At 42.9% G+C, this 27,576-nt stretch overlaps 1 protein-coding gene across 1 annotated transcript in view; it reads left to right on the forward strand.

Annotated features, from left to right (window-relative positions):
* Positions 1-27,096, forward strand: part of LOC139558751 (serine-rich adhesin for platelets-like) — an 83,902-nt gene extending 56,806 nt beyond the window's left edge. The window contains exons 5-22 of the mRNA XM_071374166.1: positions 11,276-11,323; positions 12,870-12,988; positions 15,496-15,709; positions 16,082-16,221; positions 17,138-17,264; positions 17,408-17,443; positions 17,562-17,701; positions 17,889-18,015; positions 20,915-21,069; positions 21,389-21,515; positions 21,739-21,774; positions 21,905-22,017; positions 23,954-24,083; positions 24,412-24,551; positions 24,860-24,983; positions 25,118-25,276; positions 25,606-25,765; positions 25,966-27,096. Of these exons, the coding sequence (XP_071230267.1) occupies positions 11,276-11,323; positions 12,870-12,988; positions 15,496-15,709; positions 16,082-16,221; positions 17,138-17,264; positions 17,408-17,443; positions 17,562-17,701; positions 17,889-18,015; positions 20,915-21,069; positions 21,389-21,515; positions 21,739-21,774; positions 21,905-22,017; positions 23,954-24,083; positions 24,412-24,551; positions 24,860-24,983; positions 25,118-25,276; positions 25,606-25,765; positions 25,966-26,054 (2,184 nt within the window). The 3' untranslated portion in view covers positions 26,055-27,096. The remainder of the gene's footprint in view (positions 1-11,275; positions 11,324-12,869; positions 12,989-15,495; positions 15,710-16,081; positions 16,222-17,137; positions 17,265-17,407; positions 17,444-17,561; positions 17,702-17,888; positions 18,016-20,914; positions 21,070-21,388; positions 21,516-21,738; positions 21,775-21,904; positions 22,018-23,953; positions 24,084-24,411; positions 24,552-24,859; positions 24,984-25,117; positions 25,277-25,605; positions 25,766-25,965) is intronic.
* The last annotated feature ends 480 nt before the right edge of the window (positions 27,097-27,576 follow it).

Below are 27,576 nucleotides of genomic sequence, written 5' to 3' on the forward strand. Positions count from 1 at the left end.
GCTTAAGTTATTTTTGCGCATTTGATATTACCTATAGGGCGCAAAATTGTTGGGACCATGGCTGTCAAGTGAGCTGCGTGTCATATTTACTTTGTACGTGACACAAGTAATTTTTCCAACAATTGTTTACAGACAGATTATTTCACTTATAATTCACTGTATCACAATTCCAGTGGGTCAGCAGTTTACATACATTCAAATTGACTGTGCCTTTAAACAGCTTGGAAAATTCCAGAAAATAATGTTGTCACGATTTTCGTCGTCGGATGAAGAGTCGTCGGACCAAAGCGCAGCGTGGTAAGTGTTCATGTTAAATATTTATTAAAACAGAACACTAAACAAAATAACAAAGAGAATGAACAAAAACGAAACAGTCCTGTAAGGTGCATCAACACAAAACAGAAAACAACTACCCACAAAACCAACATGGAAAATGGCAACCTAAATAGGCTCCCCAATCAGAGACAACGAGAAACAGCTGTCTCTGATTGGGAACCAATTCAGGCCACCATAAACCTACAAACCCCTAGACCATACAAAATCCTCATAGATAAACAAAAACCCTAGACAATACAAAAACTAAACAAACCACCCTTGTCACACGCTGACCTAACCAAAAAATAAAGAAAACAAATATAACTAAAGTCAGGACGTGACAGATGTCATGGCTTTAGAAGCTTCTGATAGGCTAATTGACATTGTTTGAGTCAATTGGAGGTGTACCTGTGGATGTATTTTATGGCCTACCTTCAAACTCAGTGCCTCTTTGCTTAACATCATGGGAAAAATCAGAAGAAATCAGCCAAGACTTCAGAATTCTTTTTTTTAGACCTCCACAAGTCTGGTTCATCCTTGGGAGCAATTTCTAAACGCCTGAAGGTTCATCTATACAAACAATAGTACGCAAGTATAAATACCATGGGACCACATAGCCGTCATACCGCTCAGGAAGGAGACGCGTTCTGTCTCCTAGAGATGAACGTACTTTGGTGCGAAAAGTGCAAATCAATCCCAGAACAACAGCAAAGGACCTTGTGAAGATGCTGGAGGAAACAGGTACAAAAGTATCTACATCCACAGTAAAACGAGTCCTATATCGACATAACCTGAAAGGCCGCTCAGCAAGGAAGAAGCCACTGTTCCAAAACCGCCATTAAAAAAGCCAGACTACGGTTTGCAACTGCACATGGGAACAAAGATCGTACTTTTTGCAGAACTGTCTGATGGAACAAAAATTGAATTGTTTGGCCATACTGACCATTGTTATGTTTGGAGGAAAAAGAGGGAGGCTTGCAAGCCGAAGAACACCATCCCAACCGCGAAGCACTGGGGAGGCAGCATCATGTTGTGGGGGTGCTTTGCTGCAGGAGGGACTGGTGCACTTCACAAAATAGATGGCATCATGAGGCTGGAAAATTAGGTTGATGTATTGAAGCAACATCTCAAGACATCAGTCAGGAAGTTAAGCTTGGTCGCAGATAGGTCTTCCAATTGGCAATGACCCCAAGCATACTTCCAAAGTTGTGGCAAAATGGCTTAAGGACCACAAAGTCAAGGTATTGGAGTGGCCATCACAAAGGCCTGACCTCAATCCTATCGAAAATTTGTGGGCAGAACTGAAAAAGTGTGTGTAAGCAAGGAGGCCTACAAATCTGACTCAGTTACACCAGCTCTGTCAGGAGGAATGGGCCAAAATTCACCCAACTTATTGTGGGAAGCTTGTGGAAGGCTACCCGAAACGTTTGACCCAAGTTAAACCATTTAAAGGCAATGTTACCAAATACTAATTGAGTGTGTGTAAACTTCTGACCCACTGGGAATGCGATGAAAGAAATAAAAAGCTGAAATAAATCATTCTCTCTACTATTATTCTGACGTTTAACATTCTCTCTACTATTATTCTGACGTTTAACAGACAGGGAATTTGTACTCGGATTAAATGTCAGGAATGGTGGAAAAACTGAATTTAAATGTATTTGGCTAAGGTGTATGTAAACTTTCGACTTCAACTGTATATGACATTAATGAAAACTACCCATCCAGGTAGCATGAGGGGCATAATTAATCTTGGCACACTGTTATGTTTTCTTTTCTTGTATTATTTTTACGAGACTCTATCGCACTTCTCCACCCAGCGATCTATCTGTCGAATCCTGCTTTGGATGCCACACCTCGTCTTTTGTGTTATCATCTCTCGTTTACCTTAAGTTAGACCTCTGTTTACTGGTGGATCAGACAGAGCTGAGTCGACAGTCTGGCCCTGGAGAGGAAGAGGGAGGGAGGTGGAGGGGTAACAATTATTAAGTCTTCTCTTTTACCCGCTGTTCCGTTAATCTCTCGTACACAAGTCTGAACGGATCACGCTGGGCCTGCAAGACGTTCTGTAAGCACATTCCCACCCTGCAGTGCTTGTATTGAGGTTGACATCTGATCTGCATGGTGGAAGGTGGTGAGGCGTGGGTACGTGATGGAACTGACAGCATTCACTCAATTAATCAGAGACACCGAGAGAAAGAGAGAGTGGGGGATGTACTGAACTATAGGTAAAGACTTGAGTAACTGATCTGTCAGTCAACCTTCTGCTCAAGTGCCAGGATGTCATCCTGTACTATGCAGTACTAGCCTGACTTGATTAATGATGATGATTAGCATAATGATAACTACAGTTGCAGGCACTAAAAAGTTAGGTCACTCCGCGGTATTGGCAGAACAATTGCGGCAATTCATGTCCAACGTGCCACTCAAGCTTCTTTTACTGCGATACAGGATCTTAAAAACTAAAATGTTAGTGCCCACAACTATTCTTAGTCATTTTGATAGTCACTCACGGAATGACGTTCACTGCCTTCAACGGGGAACGGTGGCTCCCATACCCCGCTCGTCCCTGCTTTTGTGAATTTAGTTGAAAACATCCCTTTGCCGTGTGGACCTACTGTATGCCTGGCATTTCAATCAACGTCACATACTGATGTCTCATTACTATTGGTTGGGTTCTAGTCATTAATCACTGAGTGTACAAAACATTAGGAACTCCTTCCTAATATTGAGTTTTACCCCCTTTTGCCCTCAGAACGGCCTCAATTAGTCGGAGCATGGACTCTACAGTAAAAGGTGTCGAAAGCGTTCTACAGGGATGCTGGCCCATGTTGACTCCAATGTTTCCACAGTTGTGTCAAGTTGGCTGGTTGTCCTTTGGGTGGTGGACCACTCTTAATACAAACGGGAAACTGTTGAGTTTGAAAAACTCAGCAGCTTTGCATTTCTTGACACACTCAAACCGGTGCGCCTGGCAACAACTACTACTACACCTTGTTCAAAGGCACTTAAAAAGTTTGTCTTGCCCATTCATCCTCTGAATGGCACACATACACAATCCATGTCTCAAATGTCTTGAGGGTTAAAAATCCTTCTTTAACCTGTCTCCTCCCCTTCATCTACACTGACTGAAGTGGATTTAACAAGTGACATCAATAAGGGATCATAGCTTTAACCTGGATTCACCTGGTCAGTCTGTCATGGAAAGAGTTCCTAATGTTTTATACACTCAGTGTATAACTGTTATGTACAGTTGAAGTCGGAAGTTTACATACACCAAGCCAAATACATTTAAACTCAGTTTTTCACAATTTCTGACATTTAATTATAGTAAAAATTCCCTGTCTTAGGTCAGTTAGGATCACCACTTTATTTTAAGAATGTTAAATGTCAGAATAATAGTAGAGAGAATGATTTATTTCAGATTTTATTTATTTCATCGCATTCCCAGTGGGTCAGAAGTTTACATACACTCAATTAGTATTTGGTAGCATTGCCTTTAAATTGTTTAACTTGGGTCAAACGTTGTGTGTAGCCTTCCACATGCTTCCCACAAAAAATTAGGGGAATTTTGGCCCATTCCTCCTGGCAGAGCTGGTGTAACTGAGTCAGGTTTGTAGGCCTCCTTGCTTGCATACGCTTTTTCAGTTCTGCCCACAAATTTTCCATAGGATTGAGGTCAGGGCTTTGTGATGGCCACTTCAATACCTTGACTTTGTTGTCCATAGAGCCATTTTGCCACAACTTTGGAAGTATGCTTGGGGTCATTGTCCATTTGGAAGACCCATTTGCAACCAAGCTTAACTTCCTGACTGATGTCTTGAGATGTTGCTTCAATATATCCACATAATTTCCCCACCTCATGATGCCATCTATTTTGTGAAGTGCACCAGTCCCTCCTGCAGCAAAGCACCACCACAACATGATACTGCCAACCCCGTGCTTCACGGTTGGGATGGTGTTCTTCGGCTTGCAAGCCACCCCCTTTTTCCTCCAAACATAATGATGGTCATTATGGCCAAACAATTCTATTTGTGTTCCATCAGACCAGAGGTCTTTTCTCCAAAAAGTACGATCTTTGTCCCCATGTGCAGTTGCAAACCGTAGTCTGGCTTTTTTTATGGCGGTTTAGGAGCAGTGGCATCTTCCTTGCTGAGAGGCCTTTCAGGTTATGTCGATTTAGGACTCGTTTTACTGTGGATGTAGATACTTTTGTACCTGTTTCCTCCAGCATCTTCACAAGGTCCTGTGCTGTTGTTCTGGGATTTATTTGCACTTTTTGCACCAAAGTACGTTCATCTCTAGGAGTGGTGTTTATACTTGCGTACTATTGTTTGTACAGATTAACATGGTACCTTCAGGCGTTTGGAAATTGCTCCCAAGAATGAACCTGACTTGTGGAGGTCTACAATTATTTTTCTGAGGTCTTGGCTGATTTCTTTTGATTTTCCCATGTTGTCAAGCAAAGAGGCACTGAGTTTGAAGGTAGGCCTTGAAATACATCCACAGGTACACTTCCAATTGACTCAAATGATGTCAATTAGCCTATCAGAAGCTTCTAGAAACATGACATAATTTTCTGGAATTTTCCAAGCTGTTTAAAGGCACAGTCAACTTAGTGTATGTAAACTTCTGACCCACTGGAATTGTGATACAGTGAATTATAAGTGAAATAATCTGTCTGTAAACAATTGTTGGAAAAATGACTTCTGTCATGCACAACGTAGATGTCCTAACCGACTTGCCAAAACTATAGTTTGTTAACAAGAAATTTGTGGATTGGTTGAAAAACGAGTTTAAATACTCCAACCTAAGTGTATGTAAACTTCCGACTTCAACTGTAACGCCAACTTGTGGGTCAGTCCCAAAGGTGAAGTTTACTGGCAGTATGCGTTATGAATCATGCCAGTCATGCCCGTTAGCATGGACTAGTGTTTTTTACAACCAAATCCTAGTCGCTAATGGAAAAAGCACACTCGACACAGAAACAGTCTGGATAATTGCCATGGTAACCGACACTCAATCACTTTTGACAAAAGGACCTTGGCAGCAGTGTGTCGTAACCAGACAGGTGAGGACACTACATGATGATCACTCTATTGTGGGACTGCTCACTCCGTCTCTCAGCAGTTTCAGTCCGGTTTTTCTAACCCCAAAGACATCCCGGATACACGTGGTGTGTTTAATGACTCTACGAGTTGACTTAGGGCTTACATAACACATCTGCAGCATTTTCTATACGTTCTGCTCCAGAATGTTTCAGCTACGGCTCTGCAAAGGCATCTCGTCAAGCAAGCCAAGATGTACGAACGAAAGAGCACGAACCTGTGCCTTATCTTGAATTGCACGTTATTACATTATTTTATAGATGTTGGCACGACACCTTTGATACATTTGACAAGGTTTCAGTTTTTGTTCCAATGTTGGGATTTGTAATTGGTTATCACATTTCAAACATACATCTGCTTTTGGCCGATAAAAACAAATTAAAAGCCGATAAATATAACTGGTGCCAACCAAAATGAGGAGATCGTTAGTCATCATTTATCTTATTTATCCAAACACAACGATCATACACGTACAGAGCCTGTTTTGAGCGGGATTTCTCCTGCAGCTCCTCAGCTGGTTGTTGTTGGAGTAAAACGTGCTTTTATCAGCCCATTCATTGCGCAACAATTCTAAATAAAGTCCCGTGTTAAAAACAGTTTTGGTGCACGATTAAAAAGAGCTACTATTTTTATTTCTCAACTGGTAATTGATGCACGCCTCCCAGTCACCATTAAAGTTTAGGCAACAGGCTCTCAGCTCGTCACCCACCACTTTACGATGTGCGCTGGAGGCAGTATGCATTATGAAAATATATTTAATTCTTTGAAACCTGAATGTTTTATTTCATATTATGAGGCGCATGTCTTACCTTGCTTCAAAGTAGCCTATAGGCAAAATCCCACCATGGAAACCTGGAGGCAATTATTTTATAAAGAGAATCTTACATTTTATACCATTTATACCGCTCTGCATGCCAGTTGGGATTTTCATATGCCCATTTTCGTGGAGCAGTTTCATTTCAATAACTTTTTAGTTTCTCAAAATCATTGTCACGTGGTTAATCCTAAAAATCTGAATTAAAATGATAAAAATGTCAAAGTTAAAAGTAAACTAATGCAAGTTCACCAGCCTCTGCCATATGGGCACATTGATACACCATTATACACCGTGATCCATTGGCAGCTAAATAAATGAACGCATGGAACTCATAGCCTATAGGCCAATGCAGCGGTAGGCCTATAACTTCCACTGCTCTTTCACACTGAAGATTGGTGATTACTGAGTGGGAGATTGTAGGAAAGATTTTTCAAATAGCTTACTGTGAGGAACTATAGTTTTAATATGTCATTCACAATGGATGTTAAAAAAACACTTTCCTACATTTCCTCGCAGCAGGCCAGGTACGTCTATGCGTGCTCAGGTGCGCGCGCTCCCTCAATATTATCAGGACAGAAACCAGACACGTTTGGAGCACTCCAAACAAAAGACAATGAAAAATGTACAGATCTCGTAAATTATGGTTATGAAATAAACCAAAACTTGTTTCTCACAAGTTTAGCAGGTTGTGAACTCTGCAAACAACGTTTCCACTCAGAGAATGAGAACAGTAAATGACTGTAATTAATAAATGCATTAACAGCAATTTATGTAACCAAATCGCCTCACAAGTCCTCAACTGACAGCTTCATTAAATAGTACCCGCAAAACACCAGTCTCGATGTCAACAGTGAAGAGGAGACTCTGGGATGCTGGATTCTGTTTCTCAAACTAGACACTCTAATGTACTTGTCCTCTTGCTCAGTTGTGCACCGGGGTTCTCCCACTCCTCTTTCTATTCTAGTTAGAGCCCGTTTGTGCTGTTCTGTGAAGGGAGTAGTACACAGCATTGTACGAGATCTTCAGTTATTTGGCCATTTTTCGCATGGAATTTCTCAGAACAAAAATAAACTGATTCAGAAGAAAGTTATTTGTTTCTGGCCATTTTGAGCCTGTAATCGAACCCACAAATGCTGATGCTCCAAATACTCAACTAGTCTCATTCTTTAATGAGCACAACCGTTTTCAGCTGTGCTAACATAATTGCAAAAGGGTTTTCTAATGATCAATTAGCCTTTTAAAATGATAAACTTGGATTAGCTAACACAATGTGGAGTGATGGTTGCTGATAATGGGCCTCTGTACGCTTATGTAGGTGTTCCATAAAAAATTGTCTGTTTCCAGCTACAATAGTAATTTACAACATTATCAATGTCTACACTGTATTTCTGATCAATTTGATGTTATTTTAATTGGAAAAACAGTGTTTTTCTTTAAAAAACAAGGACATTTCTAAGTGACCCCAAACTTTTGAACGGTAGTGTACGTATTCAGACCCTTTACTCAGTACTTTGTCGTAGCACCTTTGGCAGCATAGAATCTTCTTGGGTATACGCTACAAGCTTGGCACACTTTTATTTGGCGATTCTTCTCTGCAGACTTTCTACAAACCTTTTTTTTCACTTTGTCATTATGGGGTATTGTGTGTAGATTGCTGAGGATTTGTATTTATTTAATCCATCGTCGGATAAGGCTGTAACGTAACAAAATGTGGGGAAAATCAAAGGGTCTGAATACTTTCCGAAGGCACTGTATGTAATGTGGAATTGATAAAAAATATAAATAAAAGTGCAAACAATTCACACAATGAAACACTGAATGAGCAAGAATTGTCGGGAGACCACTGCTCCATCTGTAGAGACTCGCCTAGGTCTTCGACACACACCCCTCCCCTTCTTCTTGTCTCAACATTTTCAATTATACTCAGACGCATTATCTAAACACATACTGTATTTTTACATGCTTTTCACTGACAGCCGCAACTCAATAATCAGCTAGGCCTATTGCCACACGCGCTTTCCAAATAGCGTGCTTCCCAATTAGGCATAGGCCTATGAGCTTGTAATTTGTAACTATCCACACCTATTTTTTAAAAGAAGCTAATGATCCTTGATTCCTCTGTGGCTAAGTCATGCTTTCTGGGGAAGTATTTTGAATGATTTTGCTTATTTCTTCAAACACAGGAGTAATTATATAATTTTGGCACATATGCCATTTATCTCCTGTTCTATTGGTTTTCATATCCAATATCTTTCATTGTCCAGAAGGCAAAGATACACTCCTAGTCATATTAGCAACCCATCGTAGTTGCTGCATCTTTAGATTCGCCCTCTTTCTAAGTTTCTAACATAGAACGTCTATCACATCCTGTATGGAGCTGCTATGAGATGTGCTGTTTAGAATGGCCTTTTCCCAGGTGCTCTGTTTAGGATGGTGTTTTCCCAGGTGCTCTGTTTAGGATGGTGTTTTCCCAGGTGCGCTGTTTAGGATGGTGTTTCCCCAGGTGCTCTGTTTAGGATGGTGTTTTCCCAGGTGCTCTGTTTAGGATGGTGTTTTTCCAGGTGCTCTGTTTAGGATGGTGTTTTCCCAGGTGCTCTGTTTAGGATGGTGTTTTCCCAGGTGCTCTGTTTAGGATGGTGTTTTCCCAGGTGCTCTGTTTAGGATGGTGTTTTTCCAGGTGCTCTGTTTAGGATGGTGTTTTCCCAGGTGCTCTGTTTAGGATGGTGTTTTCCCAGGTGCTCTGTTTAGGATGGTGTTTTCCCAGGTGCTCTGTTTAGGATGGTGTTTCCCCAGGTGCTCTGTTTAGGATGGTGTTTTCCCAGGTGCTCTGTTTTGGATGGTGTTTCCCCAGGTGCTCTGTTTAGGATGGTGTTTTCCCAGGTGCTCTGTTTAGGATGGTGTTTTCCCAGGTGCTCTGTTTAGGATGGTGTTTTCCCAGGTGCTCTGTTTAGGATGGTGTTTTCCCAGGTGCTCTGTTTAGGATGGTGTTTTCCCAGGTGCTCTGTTTAGGATGGTGTTTTTCCAGGTGCTCTGTTTAGGATGGTGTTTTCCCAGGTGCTCTGTTTAGGATGGTGTTTTTCCAGGTGCTCTGTTTAGGATGGTGTTTTTCCAGGTGCTCTGTTTTGGATGGTGTTTTTCCAGGTGCTCTGTTTAGGATGGTGTTTTTCCAGGTGCTCTGTTTAGGATGGTGTTTTTCCAGGTGCTCTGTTTTGGATGGTGTTTTTCCAGGTGCTCTGTTTAGGATGGTGTTTTTCCAGGTGCTCTGTTTAGGATGGTGTTTTCCCAGGTGCTCTGTTTAGGATGGTGTTTTTCCAGGTGCTCTGTTTAGGATGGTGTTTTTCCAGGTGCTCTGTTTAGGATGGTGTTTTTCCAGGTGCTCTGTTTAGGATGGTGTTTTTCCAGGTGCTCTGTTTAGGATGGTGTTTTTCCAGGTGCTCTGTTTAGGATGGTGTTTTCCCAGGTGCTCTGTTTAGGATGGTGTTTTTCCAGGTGCTCTGTTTAGGATGGTGTTTTTCCAGGTGCTCTGTTTTGGATGGTGTTTTTCCAGGTGCTCTGTTTAGGATGGTGTTTTTCCAGGTGCTCTGTTTAGGATGGTGTTTTTCCAGGTGCTCTGTTTTGGATGGTGTTTTTCCAGGTGCTCTGTTTAGGATGGTGTTTTTCCAGGTGCTCTGTTTAGGATGGTGTTTTCCCAGGTGCTCTGTTTAGGATGGTGTTTTTCCAGGTGCTCTGTTTAGGATGGTGTTTTTCCAGGTGCTCTGTTTAGGATGGTGTTTTCCCAGGTGCTCTGTTTAGGATGGTATTTTCCCAGGTGCTCTGTTTAGGATGGTGTTTAACCGCGAATTGCATTTTGTCAAATGTTTGAAAATGACGTTTTACTGGCTAGTTCATTACATGAGTTGATGTTCTGTTAAGATGCATTACCATAATCGAAATGTGATGTCTGTCATTCTGATCACCGCGGGGTGGATGCCCTAATGGGTCATGCACCCAGTGCATATACGTCAGGTAAATTTCTCAAATGTCCGGCAAATTAATATCTTCTCGGTCAAGTTGTCCGGCGCCACATTTTCCTAACGGATCCCTGACACACACACACACACACAGACACACACACACACACACACACACACACACACACACACACACACACACACACACACACACACACACACACACACACACACACACACACACACTCTCTCTCTCTCTCTACCTGTCCACCCAGAAAGGTGAAGGACTACAGACCACAGTGTGGACACATTCTATCACATTCCAACTATATGCCATAAGTACATGTCATTGAGAAAAAGGGGTAACCAAGGAATGCCACGGTCTGGTGAGAGTAGAACAAGTGACAAGAGAATGTGTCTTTCTCTCCTGAAGATCTGAGATGTTGTTGTTGTTGTCCTGTCAGAATGGCCGCTCCCCTCTCCTTGTCTTCCTCAGAACCAGTTCTCCTAGATGGGGTGTTAATCAGAACTAATGCTGAGATGGTTAGGCATGTGCTGAAATAAAGTGAAACGCATAGTAAATCACTGCAAAGGATCTTGTTAATTGTGTGGATGCACGCACACACACACACACACACACACAGTAGTTTGTTTTTGTCCGTCTCATACATCGTTCCTCTCAAGGTGAAGTTCATGTTTGCATTCTCATGGAGTGATGGGACATGGCTGGCCTTGTGTGTTAATCAGTAATTGCAAAAGGGGGTTGACAGGGTGGCTGGGGGTTGTGGATTTTACATTTCTGTAGTTTGGGTACTATTGCTGCAGTAGTTTAGATGTTTTGAGGTTTGGTATGTTAACTATTTAGAAGTTAAACATGACATACTGTAGAAAGTCTAGTGATGCACTGTTCCTTTTTGTTTTTCCATTTGACATTTTTAGTCATTTAGTAGAAGCTCTTATACAGAGCGACTTACAGTTTGCACATTCATCTTAAAAGATAGCAAGGTAAGATAGCTATGTGCTATTTATAGTGGTTTGGTAAAGTAGGAAATGACTAAATAGCTGTTTTCGCTGTGTGTCTGCAGCTCACCAAGGAGAAAGAACATGGAAAGCTCAACCCTCGACCAGGAAAGGTGAGTGTCTGTCTGACTGTGAAACAACTACAGGAATCACCCATCTTTGTCCCTCATCTATCGTCTTTGTCCTGCAGGAAAGGTCAATGTCCCATTGCAACCTTTTTTTAGATGTAATGAGGGATCTGCTCACCAACCAACTTAGCCTTATCAAAAATGGTTTATTTTGCCAGCTGTCTTGACTCGAACTATGGAGGTCTTCAAGGAGCAATAGTAACCACATAACATCCTCAAACATGTTTTTTTTAATGATGATAATTAAAAGTGAATTAACGGCTTCACACTTCAAGGTACCCCAGAGACCGACAGTTGCCAAAGTCGAGTAATTAAGGATGAGAAGAGCATGGTAAAGCTGAGGAAATAAGATTAGTATGATTGTATTCTTATTCACTCAGCCCAAACATCGTTCTCTATTTAAGCTGTTGAACATTTAGATATATCAATCAGAATTATGTGGAAGTGGAAATCTCGTCTTCACAAAGAAAGACATTTTCTTTTTTCCAATGCACACTCAGTGGTTTGGAGAATATTACTAAAAGCCCAGTTCATTCACTATAGACCTAACATACTACAGAGCAGGGGTTCCCAACCTAAGGGTCGCAACCCCAGCACGGGCCTGCCAAAGCTTCCAGAGCTTGACTTGAGAAAAATAAATACATATTTGTGGTGTACTTGATGGGCATGTTTTCGTTTCATCGTTTGGTAACAGTTTCAATCTCTTGTTATTAGTCATCCGTAATTATTTCTGCGTTGGCAGAAGTTACGCCGGTGCCTTGCCAACGCCATTGTTCTCCTCTCAACAATCCCGCTCTTAATCAATTACTGTGGTATTTCAACCCTAACAAGTAACACTAGCTAAACACCTGCCTCATTTGCCTATTGCCATCAAGACGGAGATTATGAACCTAGCTAAATGTCAAGCTTGCTCCTGCATGCAACCAAATTGCTCCTCCCCCAACTGTACCATTCTATCTCAGCTCCGTCATGGCACCTACAGGCTTGCTTGACATTTAGGTCTGACAGTTTCTGATTCCAGAGCCTACCTGTGATACACAATAGCATACCTTACCTGAACGTTCATGTGGTTCACAACACAAAGCAGTGTGTCTAAGTTGCATCTCAGTCTTTTTGCTGTTTGCTGTTTGCTGCTTCGATTGATGTTGAAAAGGGATGGATAGAGTTAGCCTGGTCATTAGATCTGTTTGTTCCTTTTAATGCACGGAAAGAAGTGGGGGGGGGTTAACAAACGTGTGTGAAGGTGCAACCAAAAAATTACATCGTCATTGAACAGGAAACGGTGCAACGCTCGTTCACCATTAAAAACATATAATTTTATTTGAGCAACTTATTAAAAGCTTGACGTTTGAGCCTTCATTCCCTTCGATAGTGGCCTTCATCAGAACCTTTTAATGTACGCCAGATATTGGCTAAAGACGAGCAGATCTAGCGTCCGTGCTCGGATAGAGGATGGGCCATGGTACATGTACAGTATGAGTGTGCTGTTTTAATTTGAGCATCTCTTATGAAATGGTGCTGTCTTTTCCAGATGTTCATCTTTGACCGGCCAGGGATGTGTGGCCAGAGGATGGAGGTGTGGAGTGATGTCGTTGATACCACACCCTGGCAACTGCAGGAGACCATCTCTATCAGGGTTGTCAGAGGAGGGTAAGTGTTCACACACAAAGTGCAATCGTCCCAGCCAGCTCTCTGAACTAAAGCCTGATCTCCATGACCCTGGTGCACCACAGATGCTAATCCATAGAATTATGATGAAGATAGTTGCAGGAGGAGCTCAACCAAGTACCTAGTAGTAATACACACTATAATCATTGCATTATTTCTGAGAGGGAATGGATTATTAATATTAGGAAGTAGAGCAAAGGCATACAGTCCAACACCTGCACTGGGTGTGTGCACTGCAGGGGGAATGTTCTCAAGTCTCTCACAACCATCCCTTTCTCCGTGCTGCACGGGATTTCTTAGGAGCTCTCTGGAGAGGGATATTTGCGTATCTGTCTTCCTCTCTCTCTTTCTTGCTATAGTTTGCCTACTCTAAAATGTTTAAATATAAACAGTCTCTCACAACCTATTACTGTACACTCTTAGAATAAGGTGCCATCCAGAACCTAAAAGGATTCTTCGACTTTAGCCCATAGGACAACCGTTTTTGGTTCCAGGTAGAACCCTTTTGTCTTTCATGTAGAACCCTTTCCACAGGTGGTTCTACCTGGAACCAAAAAAGGGTTCTTCTATGGGGGCAGCCGTAGGGTAGCGTGGTGTAGGGTAGCATGGTGTCCAAAATGGGTCTGAACATGCTGACTCACCCATCCCTGGGGCTCCAGAACACTGAACAGTGATGTGGTGCAACCCCCTTCTACCGCCAAGCCTCACTGAGACACAGCGGTGAATAGTCATTAGGCTGCTTTCATTACCATCACAGATCATCTGAAGGGTGACATCTGTCACTTGTTCATTCTGTCTCCATCTCTCTCTCTTTTTCTGTGTGTGTGAATGTTGACTTTTCAAAACTCTCAGTGTAGAATATGCAGCTAATGAGCCATGGCCGAATTGGCATGACATGATTATTATTTATCACTTGTGTGTGTGTGTGTGTGGTAGAGAGAGAGAGAGAGAGAGAGAGAGAGAGAGAGAGAGAGAGAGTGTGTGTGTGTGTGTGTGTGTGTGTGTGTGCGTGTGTGAGTGTGTGTGTGAGTGTGTGTGTGTGTGTGTGTGTGTGTGTGTGTGTGTGTGTGTGTGTGTGTGTGTGTGTGTGTGTGTGTGTGTGTGTGTGTGTGTGTGTGTGTGTGTGTGTGTGTGTGTGTGTGTGTGTGTGTGTGTGTGTGTGTGTGTGTGTGTGAACTTGTGGTTTTCGGAACTCTCAGTGCAGTACAGAACATGTGCCACCGGGTGGTTTGGATTTATATCACTAATACAAATGTTTGACTGAAAGAAGTCCAAATAACAAGCAAATGTTATTTGTCACTTATTCTGTGTGAACACTCACTTTTGCAAACTCTCCGTGGGCTATGGGTATGAAAGAATGAGAGGATTTTAGTTCCACGGATAAATTATTTGACTGTATTAGTGATTTAAATACTTGGATGGCTCACAACTTCCTCCAGCTAAATCAAGATAAGACCGAGATGCTTGTTGTTGGAGCCAAAGCACAGAGAGAGAATCTGGCCACATGTTTTAATTCACGGGCAATAAAGATAAAACACCAGATTAAAAAACCTAGGTGTTCTTTTAGATTCTGAACTCGGTTTCAAATCACACATTAGGAATGTGACCAAAATAGTGTTTTACTATTTCCAAGGTGTGGCTGTTTCTCTCTCAGGCTGACACAGAGAGACTCATCCATGCTTTTATTACAAGCAGGCTTGACTACTGTAATGGTCTCATGTCTGGTCTACCCAAGAAAGCCATTGGTCAACTCAAACACATACAGAATGCTGCAGCACGGGTACTGACCAAGACCAGACGGAGAGCAGATATTACACCGGTTTTAAGGTCTCTGCACTGGCTGCCTGTGAGTTTTAGAATACTTCTATTGGTTTTTAAATAAATCCACGATGGTGCTTCCCAATACATGTCAGACATGCTTTGAAGTTAAGTATCTAGTAGGTCCCTCAGGTCCTTTGGCACTGGCCTTTTAACTGTCCCAAAGCCTAGGACCAAGAGGCAGCATTTAGTTACTATGCCCCCAGCCGCTGGAATAGCCTGCCAGAGAACCTGAGGGGGGGTGAAACTGTGGATAAAATAATCATAAAATAACACCCTTTTAGCTTTGCTTTTCGTTTTTAGTCATTCCTTTTTTCTTTTTCTTTTTCTTCTTCTGTAAAGCACATTGTGTTGCGCTCCATGTCTGAAATGGGCTGTATAAATACAGCTTGATTTGACGACTCAACATCTTGTGAATACTTACATAACTGGATAGATATTTCTACTTTCACCCTTTCATATCTTCAATAGGGACACCAGGGCCATCCTCAGGGTGCTAGTGTAGAGCTCTACTAGTGTGCCCATCATTAGAGCAATGGCCAATCTATTCACCAGCTTTGCCTGTTTAACTCACTTTTAAAATAGGTCATGCATTGTTAAATTAATCTTGTTCAGACCACTGATCCAACTGGACTTGTTGTTAACCCCCGTCTTTCCATTCCTCTCTTCAGCTGGGTCTTGTACGAGAAGCCCAACTTCAAAGGGGAGAAGATCGCTCTGGACGAGGGGGACATAGAGCTCACCTACCCCTTCGACCCCCCTGAGGAGGTAGAGGGACAACAACCGCAGAATGGAGAGGACAGCCAGAAGGAGGGAGGAGAAGAAGTGGTGGCAGCCAAGCCGGCCAGGAGGTTCATCATAGGATCAGTACGAAGAGTAGTCAGGGTAAGAAGAAGAAGAAGTCACAGATGACCCCTTACTATTATGATTATATGATGAGCCCTAGAGCAGTGCTTCTCAAAGTGTGGCATGCAACCAGGCAACTCCTAAAGCCTCAGTTGTGGTTAGAAACATGGCTTTGTGTATTTGGTGGATCAGAAGAATTCCAAAGGCTTTCGGTGAGAGTTATGTCAATCGGATTAGGTGTGGTTCAGTAGAAGTGCTCATCTGTTGATAGACTCTGGCACCTTTAAGGATTTCTGCCTCACAACGCCGTCCTGTCTGTTAGAGCATGTATCACAATTGCGCTGCTCTGTGAGACTATAGCACCCTCTAGTGTCAAAGTACCATACCTGTCATTTCTCTCTGCCCCCGCAGGACTACAGTGTGCCAGAGATCAGTCTGTTCCCAGAGGAGAATGCCGAGGGGAAGAAGGTGACCTTCAGAGACACGTCAGATGACGCCAGGATATTTGGCTTCCCCATCAAAGCCAACTCCATCATCATCAACGCTGGACTGTGAGTAACTGTAGTCAGCTCCGCCAACTGCTTTTTAGTCGGCCACGTCGGGCACAAGGATAAACATTTATGAAAGTAAGATGATACAATGTATTGTTTGATCAAATAAAGCTTCAAATGTTATACCTGGGGGATTAGTGCTAAGCTGACATATGGAATTGTTTTAAGATGGTCGTACTATGGACCATCTGGCTATTTGATTTTGAATTTTAGGACCCATTTAGGTCCAAAAAAAATGTTATGGCAAAAAAGACAGTCAAAAAATATATCATATGAAAGAAGGGTTTGAAGTGTCTGTCCTCAATCAAGGAGATATAAGAAAGCTCAGGAAATATTTGTAGTTTTCTTTACACATATTTAACCCCTTTTTTTGTGTAGGCACAAAACTACCTTCATACTTCCAATATTTTTTACATCTGGTCACCTTCAGCAGAGTCCTGTGACACTTGTGGGGTCGTAGTGCAAAACGGAGAACACCGTGTTCATGAGAATCTCCCCTTTCCGTAGTGGTCATAATAGTTTTGAGGTCGAACCGTTCTGACGCTACATACGTTTCCGTGAGAAGACCGATTTTTCAGGATGTCTTATGATCTGACGAACACCGCTCTAGCCCTGCCATGTGGAAGTGCAACACTGGCGAATGCGGTGGATTTAAAACGCATCCAATGCAAAAAAATACGATATCTCTAGCTTAAACTGATGGATTTTGATGGGGAATTTTTTATGGAACTTAGATTGACGCACCAGTGCGTCAGTCAACTCTAGGGGTTTAACGTTGTATTGGGTGAAAAGAAGTTAAGCTCAATATATTACAGTATATTGGCTATTTTATTGGTGTGATAGCATGGTTTTGGTGAGGTCTGTCATCTGTAATGATATCTCTGTTCTGATTGGATTGACTCTCTTCTCTCTTCAGATGGCTGGTATATGCTCAGCCTTTCTTCCAGGGCGTACCACGTGTTCTGGAGGTGGGGGGGTTCCCCAACCCCGCAGCCTGGGGCGTGGAACACCCTTACGTGGGCTCCGTGCACCCTCTCAAAATCGTAAGATTATAATAGACACATTGTAGAGACTGACCACAGCTAGGACAATGTACACCCCATGGAAATAGCTTTAGTATACTTCATGTTTTGCATTCATAGGTGATGACCACGAAATGAAATTTTCCTAATGTTTTTTATGACAGGGTGAACCAAGAGTGGAGAAACCTGGTGAGCCCAAGGTAAGAATGAACAAACAAACGAATGATTGAAGCCGATACCTCAATGTAAAAGTTATTGGGTAACTTTCCATTGAATCTTACTCAGCCCCCCCTTGCGCCTGCTGTTTTGTCTTCCCAGCTGGTGCTCTATGAAAAGCCCTACTTCACTGGGAAGACGAGGACAATCTACACCAACATGAGAGACTTCATGACCAGGAAGGATAGACAGCAGACTACCTTCATGTACAGCCCCGGGTCCATCAAAGTACAGGGAGGCTGGTGAGAAGACTGTGTGTGTGTGTGTGTGTGTGTGTGTGTGTGTGTGTGTGTGTGTGTGTGTGTGTGTGTGTGTGTGTGTGTGTGTGTGTGTGTGTGTGTGTGTGTGTGTGTGTGTGTGTGTGTGTGTGTGTGTGTGTGTGTGTGTGTTACTTCCTGCATCTCATCCTCTGTCTCCCTGTACTTCTAGCTGGGTGGGCTATGAGAAGGAGGGTTTCCGAGGCCACCAGTATATGTTGGAGGAGGGAGAGTACCATGACTGGAGGGTGTGGGGGGGCTGCGATGCCGAGCTGCGCTCTGTCAGAGTCATACGAGCGGTGAGTGGGCCATACCATCACGTAACACCCCCATCTCTATCAGGCCCTTGTATCTTGTATCCAGCTGCTGCAGGAATGATCATGCCCTAAATGACATATACACTGAGTATACAAAATATTAAGAAGGTCTGCTCTTTCCAGGTGAAAGCTATGATTTATTATTGATGTCACTTGTTAAATCCATATCAATCAGTGTAGATGAAGGGGAGGAGACAGGTTAAAGAAGGATTTTTAAGCCTTGAGACAACTGAGACATGGATTGTGTATGTGTGCTATTCAGAGGGTGAATGGGCAAAACAAAATGTAAGTGCATTTGAACGGGGCATGGTAGTAGGCGCCAGGCGCACCAGTTTGAGTGTGTCAACTGCAATGCTGCAGGGTTTTTCACGCTCAACAGTTTCCCGTGTGTATAAAGGATGGTCCACCACCCAAAGGACATCCAGCCAACTTGACACAACTGTGGGAAGCATTGGAGTCAACATGGGCCAGCATCCCTGTGGAACAAATTGAAGCTGTTCCAAGGGCAAAAGGGGGTGAAACTTAATATTAGGAAGGTGTTCCTAATGTTTGGTATACTCAGTGTGTATCATATATACAGGTACAGTTGAAGTCGGAAGTTTACATACACCTTAGCCAAATACATTTCAACTCAGTTTTTCACAATTCCTGACATTTAATCCGAGTAAAAATTCCCTGTTTTAGGTCATTTCGGATCACCACTTTATTTTAAGAATGTGAAATGTCAGAAAAATAGTAGAGAGAATTATTTATTTCAGCTTTTATTTCTTTCATCACATTTCCAGTGGGTCAGAAGTTTACATACACTCAATTAGTATTTGGTAGCATTGCCTTTAAATTGTTTAACTTGGGTCAAACGTTTCGGGTAGCCTTCCACAAGCTTCCCACAATAAGTTGGGTGAATTTTGGCCCATTCCTCCTGACAGAGCTGGTGTAACTGAGTCAGATTTGTAGGCCTACTTGCTTGCACACGCCTTTTGAGTTCTGCCCACACATTTTCTACAGGATTGAGGTCAGGGCTTTGTGATGGCCACTCCAGTACCTTGACTTTGTTGTCCTTAAGCCATTTTGCCACAACTTTGGAAGCATGCTTGGGGTCATTGTCCATTTGGAAGACCCATTTGCGACCAAGCTTTAACTTCCTGACCTGATTTCTTGAGACGTTGCTACAAAATATTCACATAATTTTCCTTCCTCATGGTGCCATCTATTTTGTGAAGTGCACCAGTCCCTCCTGCAGTAAAGCACCCCCACAACATGATGCTGCCACCCCAGTGCTTCACGGTTGGGTGAAATAATCTGTCTGTAAACAATTGTTGGAAAAATTGCTTGTGTCATGCACAAAGTCGATGTCTTCGCCGACTTGCCAAAACAATAGTTTGTTAACAAGAAATGTGTGGAGTGGTTGAAAAACGAGTTTTAATGACTCCAACCTAAGTGTATGCAAACTTCCGACTTCAACTGTAACTGCCAAAATAAAGCAAACATCCAACATACAGTGTCTTAATAGGTTTTGGGCCACCACGAGCCAGAACAGCTTCAATGCACCTTGGCATAGATTCTATAAGTGTCTGGAACTCTGTTGGAGGGATTGTGGTGGAAAACGCTGTCTCAGGCAGCACTTCAGAATCTTCCATAAGTGTTCAATTGGGTTGAGATCTGGTGACGGTGACAGCCGTGGCACAGGGGCTGTATTAGCTTTCAGAAATCTGCACTTTCGTAACGCAGACCATCCAAAAATCTTTTAAACCATTTCACCTGCGTTTCATATTGAAAGTCGGTGTGTTTTGGCTTCAACAGAGTGATAAGAGGCGTGCAACACAAAATACATTAGTGCAACACATTCGGCAGGAAATCGTTTTCATCAGATGACAGCAAAAGTGCAACACTGTTTGGCTAGCAGCCACACATAAAAGTAAGTTAAATTACAATGAAAAGTTTTTTTGTTGTTTTTTTTACGATGAATGGCCGTCATATTTCTAATGTTTATCATAGAAAGAATGTAGCCAGCTACATTTCCTAACGTTTGACGTTAAGCCTGCGTTTTAACTTGCTACCAGAGAAAAACTACACCAGAGGAAAGTACCGTGGAAAAGTAGCCTACATATCACTCAGAGCAATGTATAGTGATCCAATGAAATATATAGTGGAGAAGTGCAACTAAAGTACAATAATAGCCCGTTAACACTCAGGATTTGGAGGGAACCCTGACTGAAGCCGAGCAGAATTTACAATAAAATCAAATTTAGATCTGCGTTTACAAAACGCAGCAAGATATTTTTCTGCATTTCATTTTTCCTTTTCTGTATGAAAAACGCAAACGCGACCCCTGTGGCATATGGTTTACATCGTTTTCATGTTCATCAAACCGTTCAACCATTGACCACTCGTGCGCTTGGATGGGGGCATTGTCATCCTATAGGGGTACAGCCATGGAGGCAAAATAATGGCCTGTCCAGCATTTTTATACATGACCCTAAGCATGACGGGATACTAATTGCTTAATTAACTCAGGAACCACACCTGGGAGGAAACACCTGCTTTCAATACACTTTGTATCCCTCATTTACTCGTGTTTCCGTTATTTTGGCAGTTGACCTCGGCAAAGGGACGTACTCAGGCTTTTGGTTTGCGTTAGGGTTAAATATCTACAATTTATAATTCACTCAAAAACAAATGTAGTTCCATTGAACTAATCAGTGTGAAATACGTTTGACCAGAAATGGAACTAAAGGTAGCATCTTTAAGGGCAGTGGCACACTGTAGCTGTCCCCTTTCCTGTTGGTTACGTTTAGGATGGAGCTGATCCTAGATCTGTGCCTAAAGACAACCCCTACCTGGAGCCACAGTATGTAACCTCTGACCACTCTGTCCCCTGTAGGACCTGACCGAGCCCATGTTGGTGTTGTATGAGCAGCCTGACGTGGAGCAGGAGGTGGAGCAGGACAACACCTTTGAGGTGACCGAGGCCATTCCTGACGTGGAGCTGTTTGGATTCCGCACCACCACGCGCTCCATCCACGTCGTCAGTGGAGCGTGAGTACAAATGCTTGTGACGAGCAGCGTTACAGTCCAACATGGGTGTAATCCAGTGTTGAACAGTAATGACTGATATCATTTTAACTGTGCCTGATAAGATAGTAAGAACATGCTCATAACTAGAGCCAATACACAGTAGATAGGGCTCTGATAATAACTTGATACTGGCTGATACATTGATAAGAATACGATCATATTTGACAATACCTTTATAGACATAATACGTTAAACATAAGTTCCCTCCAACAGTGAATGAAGGATGTTACGGAGTATTAGTGGAGGTTTGACGCTAAGTGGCCACTGTCTCCTCCTCCAGATGGATCGCCTACTCTCACGTGGACTTCTCTGGTGACCAGTATGTCCTGGAGAAAGGTTTCTACAGTAACTCTGCCGACTGGGGCTCTTCAGACAACCGCATCTGCTCTGTCCAGCCCATCCTGCAGGTGAGTAGGTCGTCCAGAGACGCTTTTTTGTACGGAGTTGACAGTGGAGAAGACGGAAACAGGCAGGCAAATGAACTGGAAGGAGAACACACACGCACCGCTTAGATGCTCCTTTAATGTTAACATTGAAACGTATTCATCGCTGAGGAACATGTGAAGGGATTGCTGGTGTCAGACATCGTGGTGTTTACTCGGTGCACCCGGTTCTCTTGTCTGTTTTCAGGCTCCAAGTGAAAACCAGGGCAGCGTCAGAAGTGAGGTGAGACATCGTGTAGTATCGTGTGTGTGTATCCTTCTGCAGTCACGCTCCTCTCTTTTCACACTTCACTTGTACTATGTACTACAGATTTGAACTCTCTTTCTTCCCTCGCTGCCCCGGTCCGTCTCAGGTGATGCTGTACACCGAGCCAGATTTCCAGGGGGAATGCCATGTGTGTGACAAGAACCAGGAGTCCCTCTCTGACAAGCTCGTCGCCATGTCCTGCAGAGTGGTGGGAGGAAGGTGGGACAGAACCAACATGCACAATATATATATACAGTATATCACAAAAGTGAGTACACCCCTCACATTTTTGTAAATATTTGAGTATATCTTTTCATGTGAAAACACTGAAGAAATGACACTTTGCTACAATGTTAAGTAGTGAGTGTACAGCTTGTATAACAGTGTAAATTTGCTGTCCCCTCAAAATAACTCAACACACAGCCATTCATGTCTAAACCGCTGGCAACAAAAGTGAGTACACCCCTAAGTGAAAATGTCCAAATTGGGCCCAATTAGCCATTTTCCCTCCCCGGTGTCATGTGACTCGTTAGTGTTACAAGGTCTCAGGTGTGAATGGGGAGCAGGTGTGTTAAATTTGGTGTCATCGCTCTCACACTCCCTCATACTTACTGGTCACTGGAAGTTCAACATGGCACCTCATGGCAAAGACCTCTCTGAGGATCTGAAAAAAAAGAATTGTTGCTCTACATAAAGATGGCCTGGGCTATAAGAAGATTGCCAAGACCCTGAAACTGAGCTGCAGCACAGTGGCCAAGACCATACAGGAGTTTAACTGGACAGGTTCCACTCAGAACAGGCCTCGCCATGGTCGACCCAAGAAGTTGAGTGCACGTGCTCAGCGTCATATCCAGAAGTTGTCTTTGGGAAATAGACGTATGATTGCTGCCAGCATTGCTGCAGAGGTTGAAGGGGTGAGGGGTCAGCCCATTGCTCAGTGCTCAGTGCTCAGACAATACGCCGTACACTGCATCAAATTGGTCTGCATGGCTGTCATCCCAGAAGGAAGCCTCTTCTAAAGATGATGCACAAGAAAGCCCGCAAACAGTTTGCTGAAGACAAGCAGACTAAGGACATGGATTACTGGAACCATGTCCTGTGGACTGATGAGACCAAGATAAACCTATTTGGTTCAGATAGTGTCAAGCGTGTGTGGCGGCAACCAGGTGAGGAGTACAAAGACAAGTGTGTCTTGCCTACAGTCAAGCATGGTGGTGGGAGTGTCATGGTCTGGGGCTGCATGAGTGCTGCCGGCACTGGGGAGCCACAGTTCATTGAGGGAACCATGAATGCCAACATGTACTGTGACATACTGAAGCAGAGCATGATCCCCTCCCTTCGGAGACTGGGCCGCAGGGCAGTATTCCAACATGATAACGACCCCAAACACAGCTCCAAGACGACCACTGCCTTGCTAAAGAAGCTGAGGGTAAACGTGATGGACTGGCCAAGCATGTCTCCAGACCTAAACCCTATTGAGCATCTGTGGGGCATCCTCAAATGGAAGGTGGAGGAGTGCAAGGTCTCTAACATCCACCAGCTCTGTGATGTCGTCATGGAGGAGTGGAAGAGTACTCCAGTGGGAACCTGTGAAGCTCTGGTGAACTCCATGCCCAAGAGGGTTAAGGCAGTGCTGGAAAATGATGGTGGCCACACAAAATATTGACACTTTGGGCCCAATTTGGACATTTTCACTTAGGGGTGTACTCACTTTTGTTGCCAGCGGTTTAGACATGAATGGCTGTGTGTTGAGTTATTTTGAGGGGACAGCAAATTTACACTGTTATACAAGCTGTACACTCACTACTTAACATTGTAGCAAAGTGTCATTTCTTCAGTGTTGTCACATGAAAAGATATACTCAAATATTTACAAAAATGTGAGGAGTGTACTCACTTTTGTGATATACTGTATATATATATATATATATATATACATATATACACACACACACCAAGTGTAGGAAAAATGTAGAATTAGGAGAGATGGCAGTATACACAGGCTTAGTGGAGCTGTAGAGGGATGGTATGGAGTACTGCAGAACCTAGAGATGAGCCAGCATATAATTATTACAATTAAAGGGGAGTTCACTGTACTGATGAGTGTGCTAGTAAATTCGTTTTAAATGGGTTTTGTGTGTTCCTTAACGTTCCAGTTGGGTGGTGTACGAGGGCCGTGAGTATTCAGGGAACCTGTACATCCTGTCAGAAGGAGACTACCCCAACTTCACCAGCATGGGCTGTCCTCCGAACTGTGTCATACGCTCGCTGAAGACTGTCCCGCTGGTAAGACCAATCCTCATATACTGGTCACACTCATATAAACTGGCTTATTCAACGTCACATTGTCCTTCACTTTTTTCTGTCTGTCTCTCACTCTATATCAGTTAATGAATCAGGTTGTTGTATTCAGGTTGACGCCCCCAGCCCTCTCTCTTCCCCACACCATTACTCCTCCCAACCCCATACCCTGACCCACTGTAACACCGCTGCAGCCTACCCAACCTAGTGTGTGTTTATACAGGAGGGGTTGGAAGAAAAACAGACAACACATTTCCATCCCATATGGACTAATAAAGTATATCTTAACACTGTCCCCCCCCCGTTTCCCCAGGTATTCTCAGTGCCCTCCGTCTCCCTGTTTGGTCTGGAGTGTTTGGAGGGCAGGGAGATCACAGTGGACACAGAGGTGGCCAATATGCTTGAGGAGGGCTACAACAACCATCTACTCTCGGTCAGAGTCAACCGAGGCTGGTGAGTCTGCGTTTAAGTGTGTGCGTATGTATGTGCGTAAGGGTATGCGTGTTTAAATGTGTGTGTGTGTGTGTGTGTGTGTGTTGACATTATGCTCTCTTGTGTTTCTGACCTGATGAAGATCCGTTCCAGATGGAAACGTTGTCATAAAGCGGTGAATTGGGAGCTTTAACAGTGTGGGGCCCTTCTTGTTCTGTACTAGTATTCTTTATTAGACCGGCACCTATGTTTTTAAGGATGTGCGTATGACCACAAACGTTTCCCTTGTGTCACTCTCTCTCCCTATACCTCACTTGCTCTCTTTGCAGCTGGGTGATGTGTGAGCACAGTAACTACAGGGGGCGACAGTTCCTATTAGAACCCATTGAAATCTCCAACTGGCCCAAATTCAGTCAGCTTCTCACCATTGGCTCAATGTACCCAGTACGGCAGGTTAGAATCCCGATGACTTCATTCACTTTGTTTGGGTTGGTTGATGATACAGTAGTTCTACCCAATTCATGTTTCCTCTTTTTATTACTTATATTTCCTCATATATATTATTTACATGTGCCCATTTCCTGCAGAGGCGGCACTTCTTTCGCATCAAAAGCAAAGAGCGAGGTCACTTCCTGTCCATCCAGGGTGGCGTAGAGGAAATGAAGTCGGGACGCGTGGTGGTGACCGAGCAGGTGGAGGGCATGAGCGAAATCTGGTTCTACCAGGAAGGCCTCATCAAGAACAAGGTATTACTCACTAGGAATAAAGTGCCTCGGCTTTTTCATTCTCATGATCATTTTCTTTCACCTTACTGAGGAACCCCTGGGACCACATGAGTTAACACATACATACATTGACAGCCCTAAAATGCAGAGAATCCGTTTTTTTCCCCCATAGAAGTAAATATCGAGCATTTTTATATCTTCCGATGTTATTTCTCCTATTTATTTTACACCTATATTTATCATGTTTTACAATTAATTTACCACATATCCTATCCACATCGCTTAGATGTTTTGCTAGTTGAGCACGCCAGATTTGTCAATTTCTTATGTCTCTTGCTCTCGTTCTCTAGTTGGCTCCTACTATGAGCCTGCAGGTAATGGGGAACGTGGAGGCGGGGGTGAAAGTGGTGCTGTGGTCAGAGACCCGGCAGCCTGTCCAGACCTGGTCGGCCCAGATGAGAGGCTCCATCCCCAGCCTCACCTTCCCTGGCATGGTGTTGGACATCAAGGGTGAGACACTAGTCTAATTTTAGGAGTGAAATTATAGGACCTACACATACATGATTTGTACTTTCATGTAATATGATGACCACTCAGCACCTATTGCGTAAATGTTTGGGGTAATCCCCACTCCCAAATGTTTCATATGAGGCGACAGTACAGAATGTCACCTTTTATTTGAGGGTATTTTCAACATACAATTCTCTCAGGTGGCAAGCAGTACGACAGAGACCATGTGGTGATTTTACCAGAGAGTGAGGAGAGGCCTTGCCAACAGTGGGAGCTGGAGCTGCTGTAACCTTCCAATAACCTTCCCTCAACCTGCACCCTTCACCCGCTCCTCCAATACAATACATTCCAATATCCCCAACCCCTCAGAACTCCTGCTTTTCAGTCTGCGGAGATGGACATGGCCTTTAGGAAGCACCACAGACTTAACCTTGTGTCATTATGGTCAGGCACTCTCAAGAGGACCCCAGAACATCTTCATTGCAGTTAAAGGGTTTCTTGAATTCTGTGAAGAATCATATGAGGGGTTATCATTTTTAGCCTGAATGTGAGGACAGCAGCATACGAATGACTCAACAATCAACAACCAGTGCTTTTGGATGTGGTCAACTGGAGAGGATGGGAAGGGTAGTCCTTCTTTTCCCCTCCCTTAAAATGTGTGTATTTGGATTATTCTATTTACAGACATTCTACCCTCTCAGATTCTTCCTTGACTTAGATGGTATGACCCGGCTTAGCACACACAGTAGTGGACAGAACCATTCAGTTGAACCCACTAATGATTATTGGGAAGGTCACGTTACATCTACTATATGATACATCATCTGTGGCTACAAGCAGTATATTTAAGAGGGATTCATAAAGGAAGCCAAATCTATGCACATTATTTTCTGTATTTTTTGGGTAAATGTAGTAAACTACATACTGACTATGTAGTTTACTACGTTTTGGGAAAACATTGGATGGGAAGTGTATTCTTTATGCAGTATAATACATACACAATACATATAATAATGTATGATGCAGTATAATACATACACAATACATATAATAATGTATGATGCAGTGCAATGACTCTGTGGGCTTTTATGCAGTTCCTCTCTAATGCTACACAGTATGTTCTTCTATTTCACTATGGTATATCTATTTTCATAGATATGAATCATACATTGCCAATCACTGTCAATATACCGGTTACGTTCTTATTTGTATTATTTAACACAAATGCCTTGCACCTCAATGCATTATTCTTTGATACCAAAAATAGAATGTGAAAAGAAATGAGTGGTTATAAAATATATAAATATTAAATAAAACTATCAAAAATGAAACTGTTGTTCAAATGTCTTGTTAATCTAAAAGGTGTCTTGTTCTTTCATAGATCTTCAATTGTAGCTAAGTTACAGTATACTGTCATGTATTCCTTGGAGAAAGAAATTCGGGGACATCATGGGCTTTCACATGTTATTATAATGCAGACAGGTCAAAATTGAGGAGTGGTACTGTCTGACTATCATCTTGACTGGCTATCAGGATTCACACAGACATAATCTAGAAACACTGAGCAAGATGTTCTGAACACCATGGTGATGGGTGTACAAGATACAGGACTGTTAAGAGTGAGACAAGACAACTGATAGTATAGTGTGGCCTACTCTGTACAGAACATACTATGCATATGTACATACAAGTAGCTCAAAGTTAAATACAGTACCAGTCAAAAGTCTGGACACACCTACTCATTCAAGGGTTTTTCTTTCTTTTTACTATTTTATACATGGTAGAATAATAGTGAAGACATCAAAACTATG

This window comes from Salvelinus alpinus, chromosome 29, assembly GCF_045679555.1.
Source record: "Salvelinus alpinus chromosome 29, SLU_Salpinus.1, whole genome shotgun sequence".
In the NCBI taxonomy this organism is placed as follows: domain Eukaryota; kingdom Metazoa; phylum Chordata; class Actinopteri; order Salmoniformes; family Salmonidae; genus Salvelinus; species Salvelinus alpinus.